The sequence below is a fragment of the Bos taurus genome, chromosome 23 (genome assembly GCF_002263795.3).
Source record: "Bos taurus isolate L1 Dominette 01449 registration number 42190680 breed Hereford chromosome 23, ARS-UCD2.0, whole genome shotgun sequence".
Lineage (NCBI taxonomy): Eukaryota > Metazoa > Chordata > Mammalia > Artiodactyla > Bovidae > Bos > Bos taurus.
Window position 1 is genome coordinate 15,687,986 of NC_037350.1, and position 20,098 is coordinate 15,708,083.

Genomic DNA, 20,098 nt, shown 5'->3' on the forward strand with positions numbered 1-20,098 from the left:
CCCGGTTCGCCGCTCAGGGAATTCCCATTCGCCTGGGCACCCTGGACCCAGACCCATGAAACTAGGGAAGTGTAGCTTGGACTACAACCACTTAGAGAAGCCAACGTTAAATTCGGGAGGACCCAGCTCCAGGACCCGTGAGCTCTTTTTGGTGGGTGGGATGGGGCTTCTGGCACACCCGACCTCCAGACGCGAGGGGGCGCTGTGAGCTCCGGTGGGCTCTTGGGTGCTGGGTGTTTACTGCGCAAGCGCACTCGGGGCCTTTTTCCCTCCATACCCACGTGGGAAACTTCACGGCCCGGTTTTCTAGAAAAATGCCCAAGTTCAAGGCGGCCCGCGGGGCCGGGGTTCAGGAAAAGCATGCGCCGCTGGCCGAGCAGATCCTGGCTGGGGACGCGGTGCGGGCAGGAACCCGAGAAAAACGGCGGGGTCGCGGAACCGGAGACGAGGAGGAAGAGTACGTGGGGCCCCGGTTGACCCGACGGATTTTGCAGCAAGCGCGGCAGCAGCAAGAGGAGCTCGAGGCCGAGCATGGGAGCGGGGACAGGCCCGCAGTGCCGCGGGAGCGCACTACGCGGCTTGGTGAGTGGCGGGGATGGGGTACGAGGAGGAGAGTGGGTAGCTAGGGTGAACGGCTGAAGGGTGTCCGGCAGGGGAATAGCTTGGAATTTAAAAACACACACACACACACACAAACTGAGCCCTTGGCAAAGGTGTTGGGGTGGAAGACCCAGCTCTGGGGCAGATTGAGGGTTGCCGGAGCCCTCCACGCCCACTCCTTAGAGTGGCACTCTTGTAGGCATCCCGGAGGTTAGGCCAACAGGAAGTGGTTACTCACGCCGCTAAGTTCTCCTAGCATTTATTTATGTGTTTTGTAAGTAATCATGGAATGTCTACTACGCACATCCAGCCGTGCTAGGAGTTTAGATAAAAAAATGTAAACAGGATAAAGGTATACCTGACGTCAGGATCTTACAGGGTAGCCCAAGAGAGAGAGAATTAAGTAAGCAATTAGAATAATGCACTCGTGATAAAGTACAGTTTCTCTGACAATAGCATTAGTCTTGGGAGTCAGGTTTCCCAGGTTGCATGACCGTTGAGCTGAGAACTGAAAAGTGGGGAGTGCTCTGAGCACAAAGAACAATATTGTTTAAGGGCCAGAAAGGGAGTGAGATTATTTAAAAGATGGTCATTTATTTTTGTTATTACTCTGAGAGTGTTGACCTCCAAGCTGCTTAATCCATTTCTCAACACTCATCTTTCATTTGTCTGCGAGCAGCGTTCACAAACGGAGAAGGCAATGGCGCCCCACTCCAGTACTCTTGCCTGGAAAATCCCATGGATGGAGGAGCCTGGTAGGCTGCAGTCCATGGGGTCGCCCAGAGTCGGACAGGACTGAGCAACTTCACTTTCACGCATTGGAGAAGGAAATGGCAACCCACTCCAGTGTTCTTGCTTGGAGAATCCCAGGGACGGGGGAGCCTGATGGGTTGCCGTCTATAGGGTCGCACAGAGTCGGACACGATTGAAGTGACTTAGCAGCAGCAGCATTCACAAACACTAGTCTCCTTGCTACAGTATCTTTACTGCACTTCGAAGACATCACATCCCTGTTTTGCTAGTTTTTCACCTCTCAGTGGGCTTCCCAGGCGGTGCAGTAGTAAAGAACCCACCTGCCAATGCAAGAGATGCTGGTTCGATCCCTGGGTCAGGAAAATCCCCTGGAGAAGGAAATGGCAACCCACTCCAGTATTCTTACCTGGAGAATCCATGGACAGGGGAGCCTGGCAGGCTACAGTCAGGAAAAGTCCACAGGGCCGCAAAAAGTCAGACACGGCTGAGGACATGCACCCACCTCTCAGTATCCTTTGCTGGCTCCTATTCTCCCCCTCCTGACGCCTGGCTGGTGGGATCTCAGTTCCCCCACCAGTGATTGAACCCTGAGCCCCCGCAGTGAAAGCCCAGAATCCTTACACTAGGCCACCAGGGAGCTCCCTCTGCTGCCTCCTCAATTATCGCCAGCCTCTTACTGCAGTGCCATAGCGTTGCATCCTTGGAGCTGTTCTGTTCACCTTTGATGACTTCTCTGGTGCTGTCATCAGGTTCAAGGTTTAAATACTGTCTTATTTGGTAACTGCTTCCAAGTTCATATTCTAGCCTCGATCTCGTCCATGAAACCCATATTCTTATATTTCAGTTCTCTCTTTAGCTTCTCCAATTTGAAGTCTAAGAAACATCTCAGATTTAGCATGTCCGGAACAGAAATCCTGACCATCTTGCCAAACCTGCTCCACTCCCAATCTACTTCATCTCAATTAATGACACGATGTCCTTCCATTTGCTCCAGACAGAAAACTCAGACTTGTCTCTTTCTCGCTCCATATCCAAACGATTAGGAAGTCCTGTTGACTCTACCTTAAAAATATATCCAGAATCAGATCACTTGGCACCATGTTGGAACAGCATCCTGTTCAAACCACAGTTATCTCTCACCTGGACGATTGCAGTAGCCTCTTAGCGAGTATCCTGTATCTGCCACAGTCTACTCTCAGCTCAGCACCTTGAGGATTACCTGATCTACAGAGACCTATATGATCTGCACCTGTTGTCAGTCTGACCTCTCCTGCTCCTTTCCCTTTGCCCTCTTCTCTCCATCTGGATCAAACCAGTCAATTCTAAAGGAGATCAGTCCTGAGTATTCACTGGAAGGACTGGTGCTGAAGCTGAAGCTCCAATACTTTGGCCACCTGATGGCGAAGAGCTAACTCACTGGAAAAGACCCTGATGCTGGGAAAGACTGGAGGCAGGAGGAGAACGGGACAACAGAGGATGAGATGGTTGGATGGTATCATCAACTCAAGTCCATTCATATAGGCTTCATCGCTTCTTAAACATGGCAAGTCAGGGCCTTCACCCTGGCGGGGCCTTCTGTCTTCATACTCCTGTTGGTTTCCTCCCTTAATTCTTTATCTGCTCAGAGAGGCCTATCCTGACCACTCCATTAAAAACTGCAACACATCACCCCTGTCTCCACATCACAACTTCTCTACTCTGCTGTATTTCTTTGTCGTGGCATTTGTGTTTTTTTTAACATAACCTATATCATATTAGTTCATTGTCTGTGTCCAACCATTAGAACGTAAGTTCTGTAAGGGCAAAATGTCTTTCTCTTGTTTGCTGATATATTTCTGGCACCCAGAACAGTGCCTCACATACGGTAGGCACTCTCAGCGTTTACTGAATGGTGGTGAGGTAGATAAGAGCAAAAGTTACAAAAGTCTCAGTGGCTGCCCTGAAGAGTGGAAAACGAATAGAGACTAAGGAGACCACTTAGGGGACTGTTGGGTTAATCTAGACAAGAGGTGATACTGACCTAGGCTTTGACAGGGCTGTGAAAGCTTTGAGAGAAATTGTGTGAGGTTCAGTGGGAAAGGGCTTGGTAGTTGATTGGGTGTTGGGAGTGGGGGCAGTGGACGAGGCAGGCCTGCCGCCTAGGTTCTGGCTTAGCATGGACTGGGTGGTGCTCCCACTGACTTAGATGTGGAACACGGTGAGTAGACCTAGGAGGGAACGGGAGTGACAGACAAGATCGTAGTGCCCGTGGGTCGTCCGTGAACAAGCTGTACAGGAGGCAGCTGCTGTTAGGGTCTGGAGCAAAGAGAGCCTGTAACCCTACAGGCACAGATTTGGGAGTTGGTAGCATGTGAAGACAGAGCGTCTGGTACATGTAACCCTCCCCCTTTATTTAACTTTTATCACACAGTATCTGGGGGTTTTCTGTGTGTGTGTGCTGCACTCAGGCCATGTGGGATCTTAGTTCCCCAACCATGGCATGGATTGTACTTCTCGCTTCTTGCAGTGAAAGCATGGAGTCCAAACCACTAGACCACCAGAGAATTCCTAGCAGGCACTCTTGGGCTTCCCAGCAAGCCCTCCTGCCAGTGTTACCCAGGTCTAGAGCACGCTCCTCCAGCTCCCATACTGCCCATCCAGAGCCTAGGCATCCTTCGCATCCATCGTCTCTTCTGAGTACCTGTGGTATACATCGTCTCTGCCGCTCATTTTGACACTAATCAAGCCCTGCCATGTGTGTAAGAGAGAGGTGGTGAATGTATAATCTAGACCCAGACTGCCTGCGGTAGGCAAGTCAGTCAACTTTTCTGTGCTTCAGCATCCCCATCTGAAACTGGGTATGGTAATAGTACCTACTCCTTACGGTCATGGCGGTTATGTATGTTGTATAACAGTTTAGTGTGTTCGCTCTCGTTTGAGTCTTGAATGAGGCTGTTATCACTGTCTCTTCGGTTCGTACGTGGACATTTGGGTTCTCAAGCAGGATTGCACACCCCTGGGGACTGGAAGGTAGCGTGCATTTATTAGAAGCATGTGAGGCCCGGACCATAACCATAATGGTTAGAGTTGAGTTGACCTCTGAATTCCTCACCCGCCGCTTGGCCTTGCTCACCCATTTCATCTCCCTCTTCCAGGTCCAGGCGTGCCGCAGGATGGGTCAGATGACGAGGAGTGGCCCACCCTGGAGCAGGCTGCCGCAAGGGCAGGGCCGGGCTATCAGGCGGAGGTGGTCGTGGACCCCGAGGATGAGCGTGCCATTGAGATGTTCATGAACCAGAACCCTCCTGCCAGGTAGGGCTGGCACGGCCCGGGATTTGGGAGAGCAGGTCCTCGTAGCAACTGCGTAGGAAAGAAACATGAGATGCAGAGAAGCGGATGCTCTGGCAGAGTTTTGAGTCCCCATCTCTGGGAAGGGCCTGAGCTTTGCCAGTTTGGGGAGCCACCTTGACGAAAGTGGCGCATCCTCTGAGGACTGCTCTGAATGGCAATGATGCAGACTCAAGATAGCTCCCGCCCTCTGTCCACCTGTCTTAGAACTGCCTGGATTGCCTGGTGACGTCACTGCCAGGCCTTATTCTGTCTCTGGGCAATCCGCCCCGTAGCATTTGGTTTTGGTATGCTCAGTTTTCTTAGCAGTAGGCTCGGTTTCTTTGGCCACATCTCTTTCACACCCTGACTGTCATTTTATCCAGGGTTTTCCAGCCCTTGCACCACTGGCATTCGGGGCTGGATAGGTCTCTTCTGGGGAGGCTGTCCTGTGCGGCGTCGGCTGTTAAACAGCATGCCTGACCCGCACCCGCCGGACAGCAGTAGTGACCCGCTCCCCCACTCTGTGGTAACCAGAGATGTCGCTGGATGCTGTCAGGTGTCCCCCAAAGGACAGAATCATCCCCCAGATGAGAACAAATTAGAACCGCTATGCTGGGTCAAAAACATGCAGGTTTTTAAGCTGCTACAGTCAGGCTCCGGATCCCAGGGTTTGGGCCCAGGAGAGAGGCGCCTCCGATGAGGGCCCTCAACCATTCGGATGCTGTGATGACACTGTTCTTGGTTCCTCAGGTTGGTTGTGGGTTCATGCACGCTAGCATCATTAGTATACTACTATTAGTGCTATTAACGCTATGAAAGACGGGGGCTGAACGGCGAGTTCCGCGGCCGTGTATTTGAGGGCACAGTGAAGGCACAAGTCCCTTTCCCAGCTTGCCGCCCAGGATCCAACGTGGATATCACAGAACGTGTGCTGGTCTCTCCAGAGAGCCTCTCAGGTTCTCACTCAGCACCCGTAATACCTCTGCTTTGGCAGCTCATTCTGACGAGCTCGGCGGGATGGTTTTCAACAGAAGAGTAAAACGGTTAGGAACAGGGGGTCCTGACAGTTTTGAGAGGCGACAGCCAGTGTCTGCAGAGAGCTGACTAGATCCACGTGGACTCAGCAGTCAGAGGCAGCTTAGCTGGGGGGCATGCATATACTGTAAGGTACCTGACCTTCAGACCTTGAAAGACCAGGCTTTGACTCTTTCCCCCACTCAAGAGCTCTGAGACCGAGGATGGGTTACTGACCCCTCTGCCTATTGGTTACCATGTCTGTCGCATAGATGGTACAAGGGAATGTCTGGCTTCTGCCATACATGCTTTAAAGTGCTATGGTGGAAGGGGACATCGGGAAGTCCTGCCCTCCAAAGACAGGAGTGGTTTTTAAATAGACTTCAGCAGCCCCTGAAGATGCCCTTATCGTACTGAAGCCCAATGTAATGATAATTCTGAATCATCACAGTCAGATTGTGCGTAAGGAGGCTGGGATAAACAGATTATTCATCTTGGACCTCTCCCCATCAATTTTAATAAATTGAAACAGGGGAGAGGGTATGCCATGCTCTCTCCCTAATGATCCCAGCTCCCAGAAATCTCAGTATATCACTGAGGTGCGTCTGGCACTCTGAAGAGGTCAGAACAGGGTTTTATTCCATGTGTTAACTTTATGTAGGTAGGTATGTTACCATCCCTGTTTTATAAGGGAGGGAGCTGAGGCTTAGAGAGGCAGAGTAGCCTGCCCAAGGTCACACAGGGATCGGAGGAGCCATGACCTGAACCCAGCAGTCAGTCGCCTTCAGAGCCCAGGTTCCTCCCCTCCATGCAACTCGAAGCTCCATCCTAAGCTGGATGACTGCCTGGTCCATTGTGCTCTGCAGGGATTCTTTGCTGGGTGGGTAGGCCCAGTGGGGATTGAGGTCACGCATCCCAGCAAGGTTGCAGGTTTATCAGGGCTCTCGAGAGACGGTGTGGGGCGTCCAGAGCTCCCTAGACTGAGAGCGTGGCCCTGCCGCCCACTCCCTCCTGTTCCCCCAGGCGCACCCTGGCTGACATCATCATGGAGAAGTTAACTGAGAAGCAGACGGAAGTCGAAACAGTCATGTCCGAGGTCTCAGGCTTCCCTGTGCCCCAGCTGGACCCCCGCGTCCTAGAGGTCTACAGAGGGGTTCGGGAGGTAAGGACTGAGAGGAGAGCCATGACGGGACACCCCCACCAGGGCTCTGGGGGCCCACATCTCTTGTAGGCCGAGGGCAGGCTCAGGAGTCCCGCTCCCCGCTATGACTCTAATCTCAATTCCCCACTGAAAAATGAGGATGATACTAGAACCTCCTTACAGGATGGTTGTGAGGATTGAGTGAGTTAATGGACGCGCGGAACTCAGATGGGCGCCTGACAAGCAGCGATGAAGATGGTTCTGTTCCCCCGTCCACAGGTGTTGTCTAAGTACCGCAGTGGGAAACTGCCCAAGGCATTTAAGATCATCCCTGCCCTCTCCAACTGGGAGCAGATCCTCTACATCACAGAGCCTGAGGCCTGGACCGCTGCTGCCATGTACCAAGCCACAAGGTAGAGCTGATGGGGGTGGGGCAGCCTTGGGTCAATAGGGCAGGCTGGGTGTGGGAAGGACAGGCTTTCCCTCTCTTTGTCGTTACATTCCCTCCCAGAGCTCTCTTGTGCTTCTTTATGGCATCACTTCCCCAGCTTTTCCTGTTTCCTGTTCTGGGGCCAAGGTCCTGTTAAGAACGTCCTGTGATGAGTTTCTAGGGGAGACGCGCCTAACTACAGGGACACAACCCTGCAGTGTCAGGGTGGCCTCAAAAGTCTGTGGCTCCCCAGGTGTGTGCAGGTCCCTGGTCACAGCAGGGTACAGGGGACCCCTGAAAGAGAGGGAAAGGTGAACAGCTGGTTCCTGTCTGTCTGCAGAGCTCTGGCTCACCTGAAGACAGACAGTGTTCACCCCCATTCAGGTACATCTTGCAGCCCCTCCTGTTCCCTCTCTAATCTGACCTGGGTGCTGCACACACCCGGCTCCCTCCCCGGACCCTCTGATCTCTTGCATGCAAATATCATCGGCAGTGGTATTTGAAGGGCCAGTTCTGTCAGCTGACCTGGGATCTTCCCCCTTCCTTCCAAAACCACTAGGATTTTTGCCTCTAACCTAAAGGAACGGATGGCCCAGCGCTTCTATAACCTGGTTCTGCTCCCCCGGGTACGAGATGACATTGCTGAGTACAAACGACTCAACTTCCACCTCTACATGGCCCTGAAGAAGGCCCTGTTCAAGCCTGGAGCCTGGTTTAAAGGTGGGGACCCAGGAGGCGATTAAGAAAGGGCAGGGCCAGAGCTCTTGCAGGACCTCCTTTCTCTCACTCTGGACTGCTAGTGACCGTGCCCCTCTGCCCCTCCCCAGGCATCCTGATCCCGCTGTGCGAGTCGGGCACCTGTACCCTCCGGGAAGCCATCATCGTGGGCAGCATCATCACCAAGTGCTCCATCCCCGTGCTGCACTCCAGGTAGTGTTGCGGGGTGTGCAGGACCACAGATCAGCCCATCTCGACAGCAGAGTCCCAGGACTCGGGGCGGGGTGGGGACACATGGGGAAGGAGTCAAGCATAAGCCCTTGGGTTTGCGGGTAAGTCGATGGGTATATGATAACTCCACAAGAGTGTCAGTCCCGTGGGAACAAGGTCCCAGGGCCTGGCACATGCTAGGTGCTCAGTAAAGAGTTGAATGAATGAATGAGAAAGAGGGGAACATGGGAAGAAAGTAGGTTGGGGCAGAGACATTTGGACACACTCTGAGACAGAAGCAGTCTGAGCCAGACCTGGGGATTTGGCGTGAGTCAGCATAGCCCTGGTAACAGGTCGAGGGAGTTAGGGGAGGGGAGAAGAATGCAGAGATTTCCCTTTAGGGACAGCACAATTTAGGGGCCTGTGGCGGGGCTGGGGTAAGGAGAAGCTTTCCGCAGCGTTTCCCTGCCTCCCTTCCCCATTAGTGCGGCCATGCTGAAAATTGCAGAAATGGAGTACAGCGGGGCCAACAGCATCTTCCTGCGGCTGCTGCTGGACAAGAAGTACGCGCTGCCCTACCGAGTGCTGGACGCCCTGGTCTTCCACTTCCTGGGCTTCCGGACAGAGAAGCGTGAGCTGCCCGTGCTCTGGCACCAGTGCCTGTTGACTTTGGTCCAGCGCTACAAGGCCGACCTGGCCACGGAGCAGAAGGAGGCCCTCCTGGAACTGCTCCGGCTGCAGCCCCACCCCCAGCTGTCCCCGGAGATCAGGCGTGAGTTGCAGAGTGCCGTCCCCCGAGATGTAGAAGATGTTCCCGTCACCATGGAGTGAGGATGCAGCGCTCGTCCGGGTCTGCGGAGCGTGGAAGGACTCCAGGATCCCTGCTGGTGACTGGAGGTGATTCCGAGCCTTGACAGCTGAAGACCCGGATCAGGGCCAAGACAGGTCTCGGGCCTCTGACTCCCCAGTTCTCAACAGGGGGCCGTAGTAGGGCCGGTTCCCTCTTGCGTTCTAGGCCTGCATACCTGCTCAGTTCTGGGACCTGACTTGAGGTCCCACAGCCCAGCACTCCCAGGTCCCAGCTAGGGATGGAATGGGTACTTCCTTTCAGGCTGTTGTGTCAGGTCACTGGGAGGTGGATAAAGACAAAAGGCGGGTATTTATTGAATGTCAGTGTTTTGATGTGATGGATGGAGATCTTTGCTTTCCTTGTTTTGCTGGAAGCAAGCACTGCTTCCCTCTCATGCACAGCAGTGGATTCTTACCTATTTACAAGGGAGCCACGCACTTCCCCCACCTTATTCTACAAGTCTTCTCTAGACTGTTCCCACCCTGCCAGCCCCTAGAGGGCACAGCCTTTACCTGCCCCTGACACAAGCTACTTGGGGACAATGCCAGCAACCAGGAGGTTGTTCGAACACGAGGAGGTCTCAGATTGGTTGGAAGAGCTACAAGAAAGCACCTAGAGGAAGGTGGAAATTCAGGATGAGAAAGGTCAGACCCAGGGTCACCACCAGACCAGTTAGTTCCCTTTCTAACTTTCTTAGCCAATGAAAGCATTCAACCAGGGGTTGGTAAATCAGGGTTGCGTATGCCTGTTTTCTTATAGTCCATGAGAGAAAAGTGATTTTTATATCTTAAATGGTTGTTGGGGGAGGTGGAAAAAAACAGCAGTATTTTGTGATAGGTGAAGATTATATGAAATTTAAGCTTCAGTGTCCCTAAATAAAGTTTTATTGGGACACAGCCACATCCATCCACTTCCAGGTCCTCTGACTGCTTTCACTGCTCCTGCAGCAGAGACCAGTGCGGCCTGGCTAGAACCCTGTTACTTGCTTTTGCGAATATGAGTTTGTTCCAACCTAAGTACTCTATTTGGTCATAAAGCAAATTTCATTTGTATAGTTTTGTCTTGAGACACTAGATGAAAGCAAAAAGCTACCCCCACTGTGCCAAGCCAGATGATACACAAAACGCACATACCTCAGATCTGTGCCAACGCCCCGAGCTCACCTTGTGGGTTGGCACCACACCCACATCTGGTGTCACAACCTGCCTTCCACATCCTTCCAACCTCTGCTTCCACAGCCAACTTCAGGTGTTTGTTTTTCAAGATAAAGGGCCATATTTATTACCATATGTGTTTCTTAGCCATTTAATGTGTAAAAACACTATCTTTAAAAAAAAGTGTCCTTCACTGAGTATTTGAGTATTGTCTCAAGCCCCATTTTCCCCATAAGCCATGTGGCTTGAATTGTGTGGTTTTGCATGGCGCAGTGCTTTTTAGAAATGTGCCCATCAGGTTCTACAGCAGAACTTCGGATAACACAGGCAGAGACCAGATGGCCCACAAAGCCTGAGGTATCTACTCTGGCCCAAGACAGAAAAGGTGTGACAACCCCTGCTCCAGACGTTGATTTCTGCCTTTTACCCCATGCAGTCTAGAAATAGGCTTTCCCACAGACTGCCCTCTAATCCAAGAAGCCAAAGTCAATTTTATTCCAGAATCTTTATTATAAAGGTAGCATGATGGTCCTCGGCCACCAGCCTGGACCTTGTGGCCTCAGGAAAGACCTGTGTTAACAGGGCCTGCCTCCCTCTCCGGACAGGGGGCTTGGTCATCACCAGGTCATCCCCTGCTTCATTCCGCAACGCCCCCCCGCTCCTGGAGGATGGGGCAGAGGGCCAAAGGGGAAGGAGGGCATGGCCCCACTCCAGGCATAGCAGCTCCTTGGCCACGAAGATCCTCTAGCGAGTAGCAGAGGGGAGGAATACAGCAACCGCCAGGGTTACCACCCCTGTGGCGGGGGGAGAAGGGCCCCACCACACCCTCATACAGTTGTACTCAAAGTAATTAATAAATTAAAACAACTTCCTTCCGTACTAACACCCCCCTCCCCCCAATCACACAGGAGAAGCTGAGCAGAAAGCAAAGCAAGGAGGTTGGTTCCTGCCCCTGGACGGTGGCCGGGGCCCCTCCTAGGAACAGCTAGGATTATGCAGGGCCTCCAAGTGCTTGGAGAGGGGATGTCCATTCTTGCCCCTCATGTGTATCTAAAACATGTGAGGCTTCTTCAGAAAGACCCCAATCCAAATGCAGTAAGTAGGGAATCCCCTGGCGGTCCAGTGGTTAGGACTCCAAGCTGTCTCTGCCAGGGGCTCGGGTTCAATTTTGGCAGTTGAGAGCCCCAGATAAGGTAGCCCCTAGAAAGGAATGCTGATACATGTATTAAACTTGAATGTCATCTCTGGCCAGCCCGGCCAACCCCCCGGGAGAGCTGAGCTGGCTGGATGCAGGCAGGAGGAGGAGCCGGACTGGCCCCCAGCCGTGGCCGGCCAGGCCCCTTAGTGCACACTGCAAGGATAGGTAGGACCTGACCCCTCTGGCTGGCGAGGGACAAGGGGAAGGAGCCCCCTCAGGCTTCAGCTGTGGCATGATTCCGTTCCTGCAGCCAGGGAGGGGGTGGTAGGGTCCCCTCCTGCTGTCGGCAGCCACTCGAGGGGGCCTCTCCAGGGCTACAGGTGGATGGCCGTGACGTCTGTAGGAGTGCTGGTCTGGCTGGGCCCCTGGCTGCTGGAGCCCCTGGGGGCTTTGGGCGCTGGGCTGGGAGAGGTCTGGGCGGCTTCCCTGAGGCTCTCCCTGAGGGCAGCTTCAATCTGCTCCTGACAGGCCCGCAGGCAGTCCTGGGGACAAGGGGGAGTGGTGAGAAAGGTCTGCTTCCCACCCCTTCTTCTCCCCCTCCACCTGCAGCAGGCAGCAGGTACAGGAGGACACCTCCCAGCACACAGGGAAGTCTGGGGAGGTTAGGCCACGGCCCAACCCCAGGAATCAGCCTTCAGTTCTCAGAAACTGGCAAGAGGATGTGGCAAGAGGGTGTGAGAGCGGCCCTACATCTGACACTGAATCCTCCACCCCCACTCCTGCATACTGCTTGGCAAGAAAAGGGTACCCAGGGGCAATGCCTTTCGGCCCACCCGCAACACTTGCTCTTCTCCAGACCAAGGCAGGAGATAAAAGACCACAGAAGCCGCAAAGGTGGGGCACTTGAAACCTGGAGTGGAGACCAGGCTGGGGGTGGTCCACAGCACCCTCTGCTGGAAGCTCCGGGGAAAGTGCTACCTCATGAGCTGAGGCCATTTGCCCAGCTGCCCAGCACTCACCACTTCAGTGCCTGTGATCCCTGCCAGCAGCTCCGTGAGCTCGTCCCCAGATGTGGAGCAGGCACCCAGGCCTTGCACTGCAGCTCCGATGCTGCCTGTGGCAATCATGGATGGGGGGTACATGGCAAAGGTGTAGTCTAGGAAAGAGAGAAGGGACCAGGAGGCAAGGATGAATACCAGCGTGCACCTTCTATTTCCCAGAAAGTGCCAGGCTGTATGAATAGAGCACAGGTATACCGGGACACCCCGGCAGTGAGTGGTGTAAGAACAGCCGGGGAGAGGGTCAGCGTAGTAAGTGATCCAGGCCAGGAACCAGAGAGTGAATGGGTCTCTTCCTGGTATGCACACAAAATTAAGGTTAAGAGACCTGGGTTCTCGGCCTGGCTTAGTCACTGAGACAGCCTGGGCAAGTCACTTCTCTCTAAGCCCTTGGTGTCTCCAGCTACATACTCGGGTGGGGGGTGGGGGTGGGGGGCTGCAGCATCTCTGAGATCCCAGACAGCTCTGCTGCTTTCCTGTATTGATACTGGGGGCTCAGAGGATAGAATTTTCACAAATTTGGAAGTTATAAACTGAATCTCCTAGTTCCCTCTCAGCCTTCCAAGTCTTCTGATTTCCCTGGCTTGGCACATGTGTGTGTGGGACTCTTACCTGTAGCACAGAGGGCCAAAAAGGTCTGGGCGTGCTTCTTGACCAAGGCTTGTCGGTCTCGGGGCAGAGAGAGCCGGTGCAGAATCAGGGCCAGGAAATCATGGGCAATCACTGCGGCCAGGTCCCACTTGAGCTTCCCCAAGACCAGCACCTCCCAATCCTGGAGGCAGAGGAAGAGGGCGGGCTCAGTGGCTGAAGAAGGGAAGGGGAGGAAGTAAAGTGGAAGTCTCACAGGGAGCGAAGCCCATCACACTTGAAGGTCAAGACTCTAGGTCTGCTTTTGAACTTCAGGACTGGTGCTGTGGAATGGGGAGTCCAGGGCAGGGAACAGCTCGGGGCACTTGCTTTGAGCATCTGTTGATCAACTTCCTAGATGCCAGAACTACATGCTTTACATAAATTGCCTCTTTTAATCCTGCTGGGTTATCTTTTTGGGGTCCAACAGTCCAGGCCTTCTCTCAACTTCCTGCAAGGCTCTGAGCAGGCCTCCAGTCATGGTTGAAAGAAAAGTCTGCAGACCACCATCACCAGGAACTGGAGGCTCTTCTGGCATGAAGCAGAAAGACTCTCCATAATCCCAAGGATATGTGAAAGGGGAGATCGCTAGCCTCTCCCCCAACTCAGCATGCCCGCCAAGTCCACACCTCTTGAAGAAACTGGGGTGAGCATGAGGCCCTTCCTCCTCTGACACAGCCCCTGAGCCAACCCCGAGGTTCCTCAAAGTGGAGGTTGCCCAACCCAACCCACATCCCCTTGGGGGGACACTGGGGTGGGGGGCTGAAATAGAGCACCCCACTCCACCTCTCTGGCTGAAACCCAGTGCCTAGTGTCATTTGAGTCTCAGGGGGAGAAGTGGAGGTCAAGGCAGACAGGATGCGTCCAGGTGATGATCCCTGAGGGCCCAAACCATCTCTCCATCAGTCCCAGCCTCCCTACTACTGCTGGGTCCCTGAAGGAGACTGAGAGCCCCACCCAGTCCACTCCTCTGGGGTTCCCAGCCCTGGCCCTATTTCTGAGTTGCACACAGGAGGATTTCTTCATTGTTTTATCTCAGGAAGGAACTCACGGGTTTGACCCTTTAGTGGGGTAGAAATGGCAACCCCACCCAATCTCTTTTTGGCCCTCTGTCACAGCTGCCCCGCTCCTGGCCCCCACCTAGGTGTCATGATCTTCAGCCTCTCACAAAGCCTCACAGAAATCAGCCCGGCCTGGAGCCAGAAGAAGTTGAGCAGAGAAGTTAGCATTCTACTCCCCGCGCTTATTCCAGGGGTCAAACTCCTAACTCAGAAGTCAACAAAAAGCATCCAGCATCCAAGGAAACATCTGGAAGGCAGCTCGGAGTGGGGACGCATAGGGTCCTGCGTGGGGGGAGGGTGGCCACCTTACCCTCCATCTGGGCAGAATATCTCCTGAGAATCTCAGTCCTCACTTGACAGAGAACACACCCCTAGCAGCTTCTATCACATCCCTCACCTCTGAGGCCACCTGAGCCCTAGAACACCTCATCACCCTCAGCGCAACACTGAGCCAGGACCCTTCCTTCCTCCTCTGGAAGGGCCCCCACCTTCTTTGTGACAAGGATTATTTGGACTGACCGGAGCTCTCTGATGTCCCTTCCGACTCTGACCTTCTAGGAAGTCATCGATCGGCATGCTCCACCCCCAGCTCATGCAGGGGGAGTGGGAGGAGAGGACTTTTGGCCTGTTCTGAAAAACTGCCCTCACATAAAGGCACACATCCCATGCTAATCTTTTCACAAAAACGAAGTCCCCTTCCACTAGCCCAAACTCCTCCAGAAACATCTTGCTCTCCTAGCCCTGGAAACCAGCTCCACCTTCAGACTTGCCCAAAACTACCAGATTCATCACAAAGAGCTGTGGAGCCTCCCAGATTCCCAACTCTGGCCTCCTACTCCCATCTCGGAGAGCTACTTGGCAGGAAGAGGAATCCCGTTCCCCGACAAGCAGCACTCAGGGGCCCCAGTACCCTGGCTTTCCTGGCCAGCCAATCACAGCAGCCAGCACGCTGCCCTCCTCCCCGGGAGATGGGGCCCAGAGACGCCTCTCCTCTCGGGTCAAGAGAAGACTCGACCGCTGTAGAGCAAGGTGGAGGAAGGTGCCAGCTCACCCCTCTCCCCTGGGTCCCCCGGGAGATGATCTGCACGCTCCCAAATAACCTCTTCCAGATCCAAGCAACTCCCCACCTCCTCTCCAGGCTCAGTGGGGAAAGAGAACCATGACTCCCCTGCCCTGCCTCGGGAAGAGCCCAGCCCAAGTTCCCAGCAAGAGGCCCAGGGAGCCACTTCCCAAACCACAGGAGTGACAGCAGCTCCCCACAGGGTTATGAAAGACCTTGGTCAGGGTGGGTGGGCCAGGGGAGAGGGCATCATTATCACATCGGAAGCAGCTGCAGTTCAGCCCCAGTCTGTGCCTCAGCACTAGCCTTTGGCTAAAGGGGAAAAGATGATTCCACCAGGCCTGAAGCAGCTGCTTCTGAGAGCAGAGTTTCTCAGGGTGAGACTAGGGAATGGAGAATGAGGGAAGGAGCTGGTTCTCCTGGGATATAAAAGGAAGGAAGGAAGCAAAGTGGGATGGAACTCCTAGGCCCTTCCTTAACAGCAGCTGGGGCCTGGCTTTAATCGGCTCTGGGAGACTTTTTGATCACAAAGTCCACACACTGGGAGACAAGGCTCAACCAGGGCGGCCCCTTCCCCCACGTGAAGCACATTCCACTCCCCCACTCCAGTGGGGGTGCACAGGCATGTCCTGCTGCTGCCAATAAATAACTCATGGTGGCTGTGTAAACCCAGAGGCAAAGTACTAGTGACTGTAGACACGCAGTTTGACTTGTTGCTATCTGGGGGAAAGACCATGAAGGAGTGGCACCCCCTGGAGGTCAAGACGAGGGGATCTGGTTCATGCTGGCAGTGCAAGCCTGAACTGGGGCCACCCTGACCATCACACCACACTGTCCCATCTTTTGTCAAAAGAAAAAGAAAAAAAGCTGCTACCCTGCCCAGGGGCAGAAAGCCTCCGGAAGTCTTAGTTTTCCTCCTCCTGGTACGTGAGGAAGAAGGCAGGGGTGCTGGGAGGTGGGGAGGGTATGCACGCACCCGCAGCTGGCGGGGAGAGACAGAGTGGTCGGTGTAGATGCACAGTTTTTCGATGGTCAGGGGCGTAGTCTCGCGCAGCTTGGAGGCCAGCAGCATGCAGACCGCACCCAGGAGCTGCAACTGCGCCTTTCGGGTGGGGACGCAGGACAGGTAGCGATCCAGGTAGTTCATGGCCAGGGGGAAGACTTCCTCTTCACAGCGCTGCTCCTCACACACCTGGGGGAGGGCGCATAGTCACTTCGGGGGCAGAGGCTTAGGAAACGCAGCAGCAACTAAAGGCGGGGGGTGCGGTACGCTGAAGGGAAGTGGAATGGGGAGCAAGACACGGGAGGGGGTAGGTGAACTCACAGTGACAAGGACTAACACGCAGGATGCGCCTTCCCCAAGGTGACACCCTCCCACTTCCTCTGCGGTGCCTCCTTTCCCCCGGGGTGGGAGTTGGGGTGGGGGGTGCGGGATACGCCAGAGGCTCCCTTCCTTCAGGAATCCAAACTGAGGCTGATCCCCCCCAACCCATACCGAGGGTGAGGGGCTCGGAAAAGTCACCCATAGGAGCCAGAGAACTGGGACCTTACGCCCATTACTGCCACCCAGTGTACACACCCAAAAGGAAGGGAGGAGACTCCAGCGGCTGCCTCCCGCACTTTTCATTTCCCTGACGGCCGGAACAGCGCGCCACCCCCACCGGCTTCCCCGCCAGAACCCCCGCGACACACACAAGGAACCGGCTCTGCGGCGGGGGCGGCCGAGCCCAGGGTTTTCCAGGCGCGCTCTCCCGAGAAGACCGGGCGTGGGGTGGGGGAAGACTTTTGAGAGAAGTCAGAGGGGAGACGGTGCCCCTCGCCCCGCTTTCCCGGCCCGAAGACAGGGTTATTTGGGGGTGCCAAACGCCTGGCGGTCAGGGTCAGAGAAGGGCAAGAAAAAGACAGCACGGAGGCAGCAGGCTAAGGGCGCGCGACTGAAAAGTCAAGGCCCCGGGGATCTGCGCCACAGAAACATCTTGCTGATTGTTGCTGAGGACCAGGATGTCCCGACAGGGCGGCCCCGGGATGTCCGGAGCCCGGGACGCGGGGGTGACGGGGGAGGGGACACCCGCCCGGGCGGTACCTCCAGCATCCAGTACGCCAGCATCTTCCGCATGTGCGGCTTGATCTCCCTCTGCACACACTGGAAGTAAGAGGCACGGGGCACGTAGCGCTCCTCCAGGCGGAGCAAGCTCTGCAGGACACGCTGGTCCCCTAGCAGCCGCGGGTCCGGCCCGGCCCGGGGCGCGTGCCGAGTGCCCTCGCAACACAGCAGCTCCATCCTCGGGCAGCGCGCGGGCAGGGCTGGAGTGCGGGCTCGGGAGCCAGAACGCAGGCGGCGGGCCGGAGAGCGCGGGGCGCGGGACTGTGGCGCTGGCGCTGGCGCTGGCACTGCGCGGCCGAGCCTCAGCCCGCCCCCGCCGCCGCGCGCGCGCCGCTTCCCTGACAGGCGCCCCGCCCCTCGCGACCGAGTAGCAACCGTGGAATGCTCAGACGTCGCGACGCTCCGGGGCGGGGACTCCGGCGTCCGGACGGAAAGGGCTGGCGGGCGCTCCCCCTCCCCGGGGCTGCCGCATTGGTCGGCTGGGCGCGGGCCCGCCGGCTTCCGGGCGCTCCGGATCCTTCTGACCACCCGGTGCTAGAGGAGTGTACTTTGGAGGTGGGCCTCTCCCCGCCCTCCCCTCCCCCCCACCTCCGAGCCCTTGCATTTTTGCTTCTCCCGACTCCAGGCGCCCCCAAAGGTTATTCATTCATTCGTCAAACCCTACTTCACCCGCTGCTTGCTCTAGGGAAAGTAAATAATAACAAAATAGCTAGATCTTAGGGGAGACTGGTCTGAGCACTTATTAAAATCTTATTGAAGAAGCTGTGGGTTATACTGATTTTGCAGCTGAGAAAACTGAAGCAGTAACTATAATAATAGTTCGTCTGCGGCAGAGCTAGGATTGGGAAGCCGACGATCCGCCTCCAGAATCCCTGCTCTACCCCATGGCTACTTAAACTGATCCCCGAACCAGCAACATCTGCATCGCCTGAGAGCGGGTCTGAAAAGCAGAACCTCAGGCCTATCCCCTGACCTACTGGATCAAAATCTGCCTTTAACAAGATCCCTGGTGATTCCTATACCTATTAAAGTGTGAGAAGAGACAGTCCTAAATCCGCACGCTTGAGAACTACAACAGGGCGGAAGGGTCATGGATTCAAGGCCTCACCTTGTCTGTCACTAAGTTGGCTGTGTGGCCTTGGACAAACCCTGACGTTGGCCTTAGTTTCCGTTTGAGGAAATGATGGGCGGAGAAACTAGCTCCTTTCTGGAGGAGTTTCTTGCTCAGATTCTATAAAATCTTCCAGGCGCCACTTTTACCTCCCAAGCTTTGGGACTTTGCAGTGTTTCCAAAGCTGGATTCCGCGTGACCAGGAGGCAAACACACCACAAGCCTCTAGTAATGCTCCAAATGGCAGGAGGGCATGGGGATCCCTGCCGCTCCTGGGGTCCTCCAAGGATGTGAGACACTAAGGAAGTGAGTTACTAGAGAAATGACACTCTATAGAAAGAGGTCAGTCCTGCGCTAAGCATTGTCCCAGTGAATTGTTCTTTTTTATACAATAAATTTTTTGTTGTTTGCATATCATGGAAATATTCAATGCATTGTAGAAGACAGAAAATACCGATGTTACACACAAAAAGTAAATAGTAAATACTGGCAGTTTCACCATCCAGATTGTTGTTGTTCTTCAGTCACTAAGTCGTATCCAACTCTTTGAGACCCCATGGATTGCAGCATGCCAGGCTTCCCTGTCCTTCACTATCTCCCAGAGCTTGCTCAAACTCATGTCCATTGAGTCAGTGATGCCATCCAACCATCTCATCCTCTGTTGTCCCCTTCTCCTCCAGCCCTCAATCTTTCCCAGCATCAGGGTCTTTTACAATGAGTCGGCTCCTTGCATCCGTTGGTCAGATAACCCTTTAAAATGACAATGTTTATTTTTCTAAAATTGTTCTATGAATAAACATATTTTTAAGAATGACATCATTGCAAACTATTTTGTAAACTGTTTTTTTTTCCACGAAAAAGTGTACTGTCAGCACTTTTCCATCTCATTAAATATTCTATAACTTTTTAAATAACTACCTAGTAAACCATTGAGTGAATATAACATAATGTATTTCACCAAAGCTGTATTATTGGAAATTTAGGTAGTTTCTAGTTCCTCCATATTACAAATAATACTGTAAAATATTTTTGTGGTAATATTTTTGTGCATACTCAAGATTATTTCTAGAAGTGAATTAATTTCTAGAAGTGAAATTTCTCAATCTGAAGTTATGAAACATTCTAAGGCTTTTGATACAGTTCTTATTACCAAATTTCCCTGCTGAAAGGCTGAACCAAACTAATGAACAAACATTAGATATCTACTTAAAAAAAAATACCAACTGGCGAGATGAAAAGTGGTTTATTAGTAATGTGTATAAATTTTTAAATTCAAGAGTTCTTGTTATATCAGTGTGAATGTGGGCTGTGTACCTTCTCTGATCTTGTAAGTCTTCTACTCCTGTCTTCAAAAATACAAGCAAGAAGTTTCTTGAGCTAACTAATCATTGCATTGCACTCTTTTGTTAAAGAGAACAGTGTATTTAAAATTATAAAAATTAGGTACGAAGTTAAGGGGAGGCAAACATGTTGAAGCGTACAGGGCTTTTAGGGTGCAGAAGGACTAAAAATGTAGCTTTTGAAGTTAGTACATAACCAAAAACCAGTTCTGTCCTGGCTGCTTCTTTACTTTCAGAATTATCGAGTAGGACTGTTCTGTTAAGAAGATGGTGCATCTTTGATGAGAGAGTAAATCATCATTTTTGTTTTCCCATAAGTATACTGTTATTTCCCCCCATTTTACAGAAGGGGAAACCAGTACTTTAAAGTGGCTAAATAATTTGCCCAAGGTCACAAAGCTAAAGTGGTCGAGGCTAGATA

General features: G+C 53.5%; 2 protein-coding genes across 6 annotated transcripts in view; one reads left to right on the forward strand and one right to left on the reverse strand.

The window, feature by feature from the left end:
* The first annotated feature begins 44 nt into the window (after positions 1-44).
* On the forward strand, positions 45-9,340 carry BYSL (bystin like). The gene is given in 7 exon segments (NM_001014924.1): positions 45-582; positions 4,488-4,644; positions 6,700-6,838; positions 7,097-7,230; positions 7,807-7,967; positions 8,075-8,177; positions 8,660-9,340. Coding segments are annotated over 7 exon segments (1,308 nt in total). The 5' UTR covers positions 45-314; the 3' UTR covers positions 9,006-9,340.
* A 1,324-nt stretch (positions 9,341-10,664) lies between these two features.
* The window catches only part of CCND3 (cyclin D3), a 94,592-nt gene continuing 85,158 nt past the window's right edge, over positions 10,665-20,098 (reverse strand). For 2 of the 5 annotated variants that reach the window (XM_005223490.4, XM_005223491.4), the window contains 4 exons: positions 16,099-16,314; positions 12,987-13,146; positions 12,336-12,472; positions 10,665-11,858 (listed from right to left, as the gene is read on the reverse strand). In XM_005223490.4, coding sequence (XP_005223547.1) covers positions 11,691-11,858; positions 12,336-12,472; positions 12,987-13,146; positions 16,099-16,269 — 636 coding nt within the window. In that variant the 5' untranslated portion in view covers positions 16,270-16,314 and the 3' untranslated portion in view covers positions 10,665-11,690. 5 annotated transcript variants of the gene reach the window in all.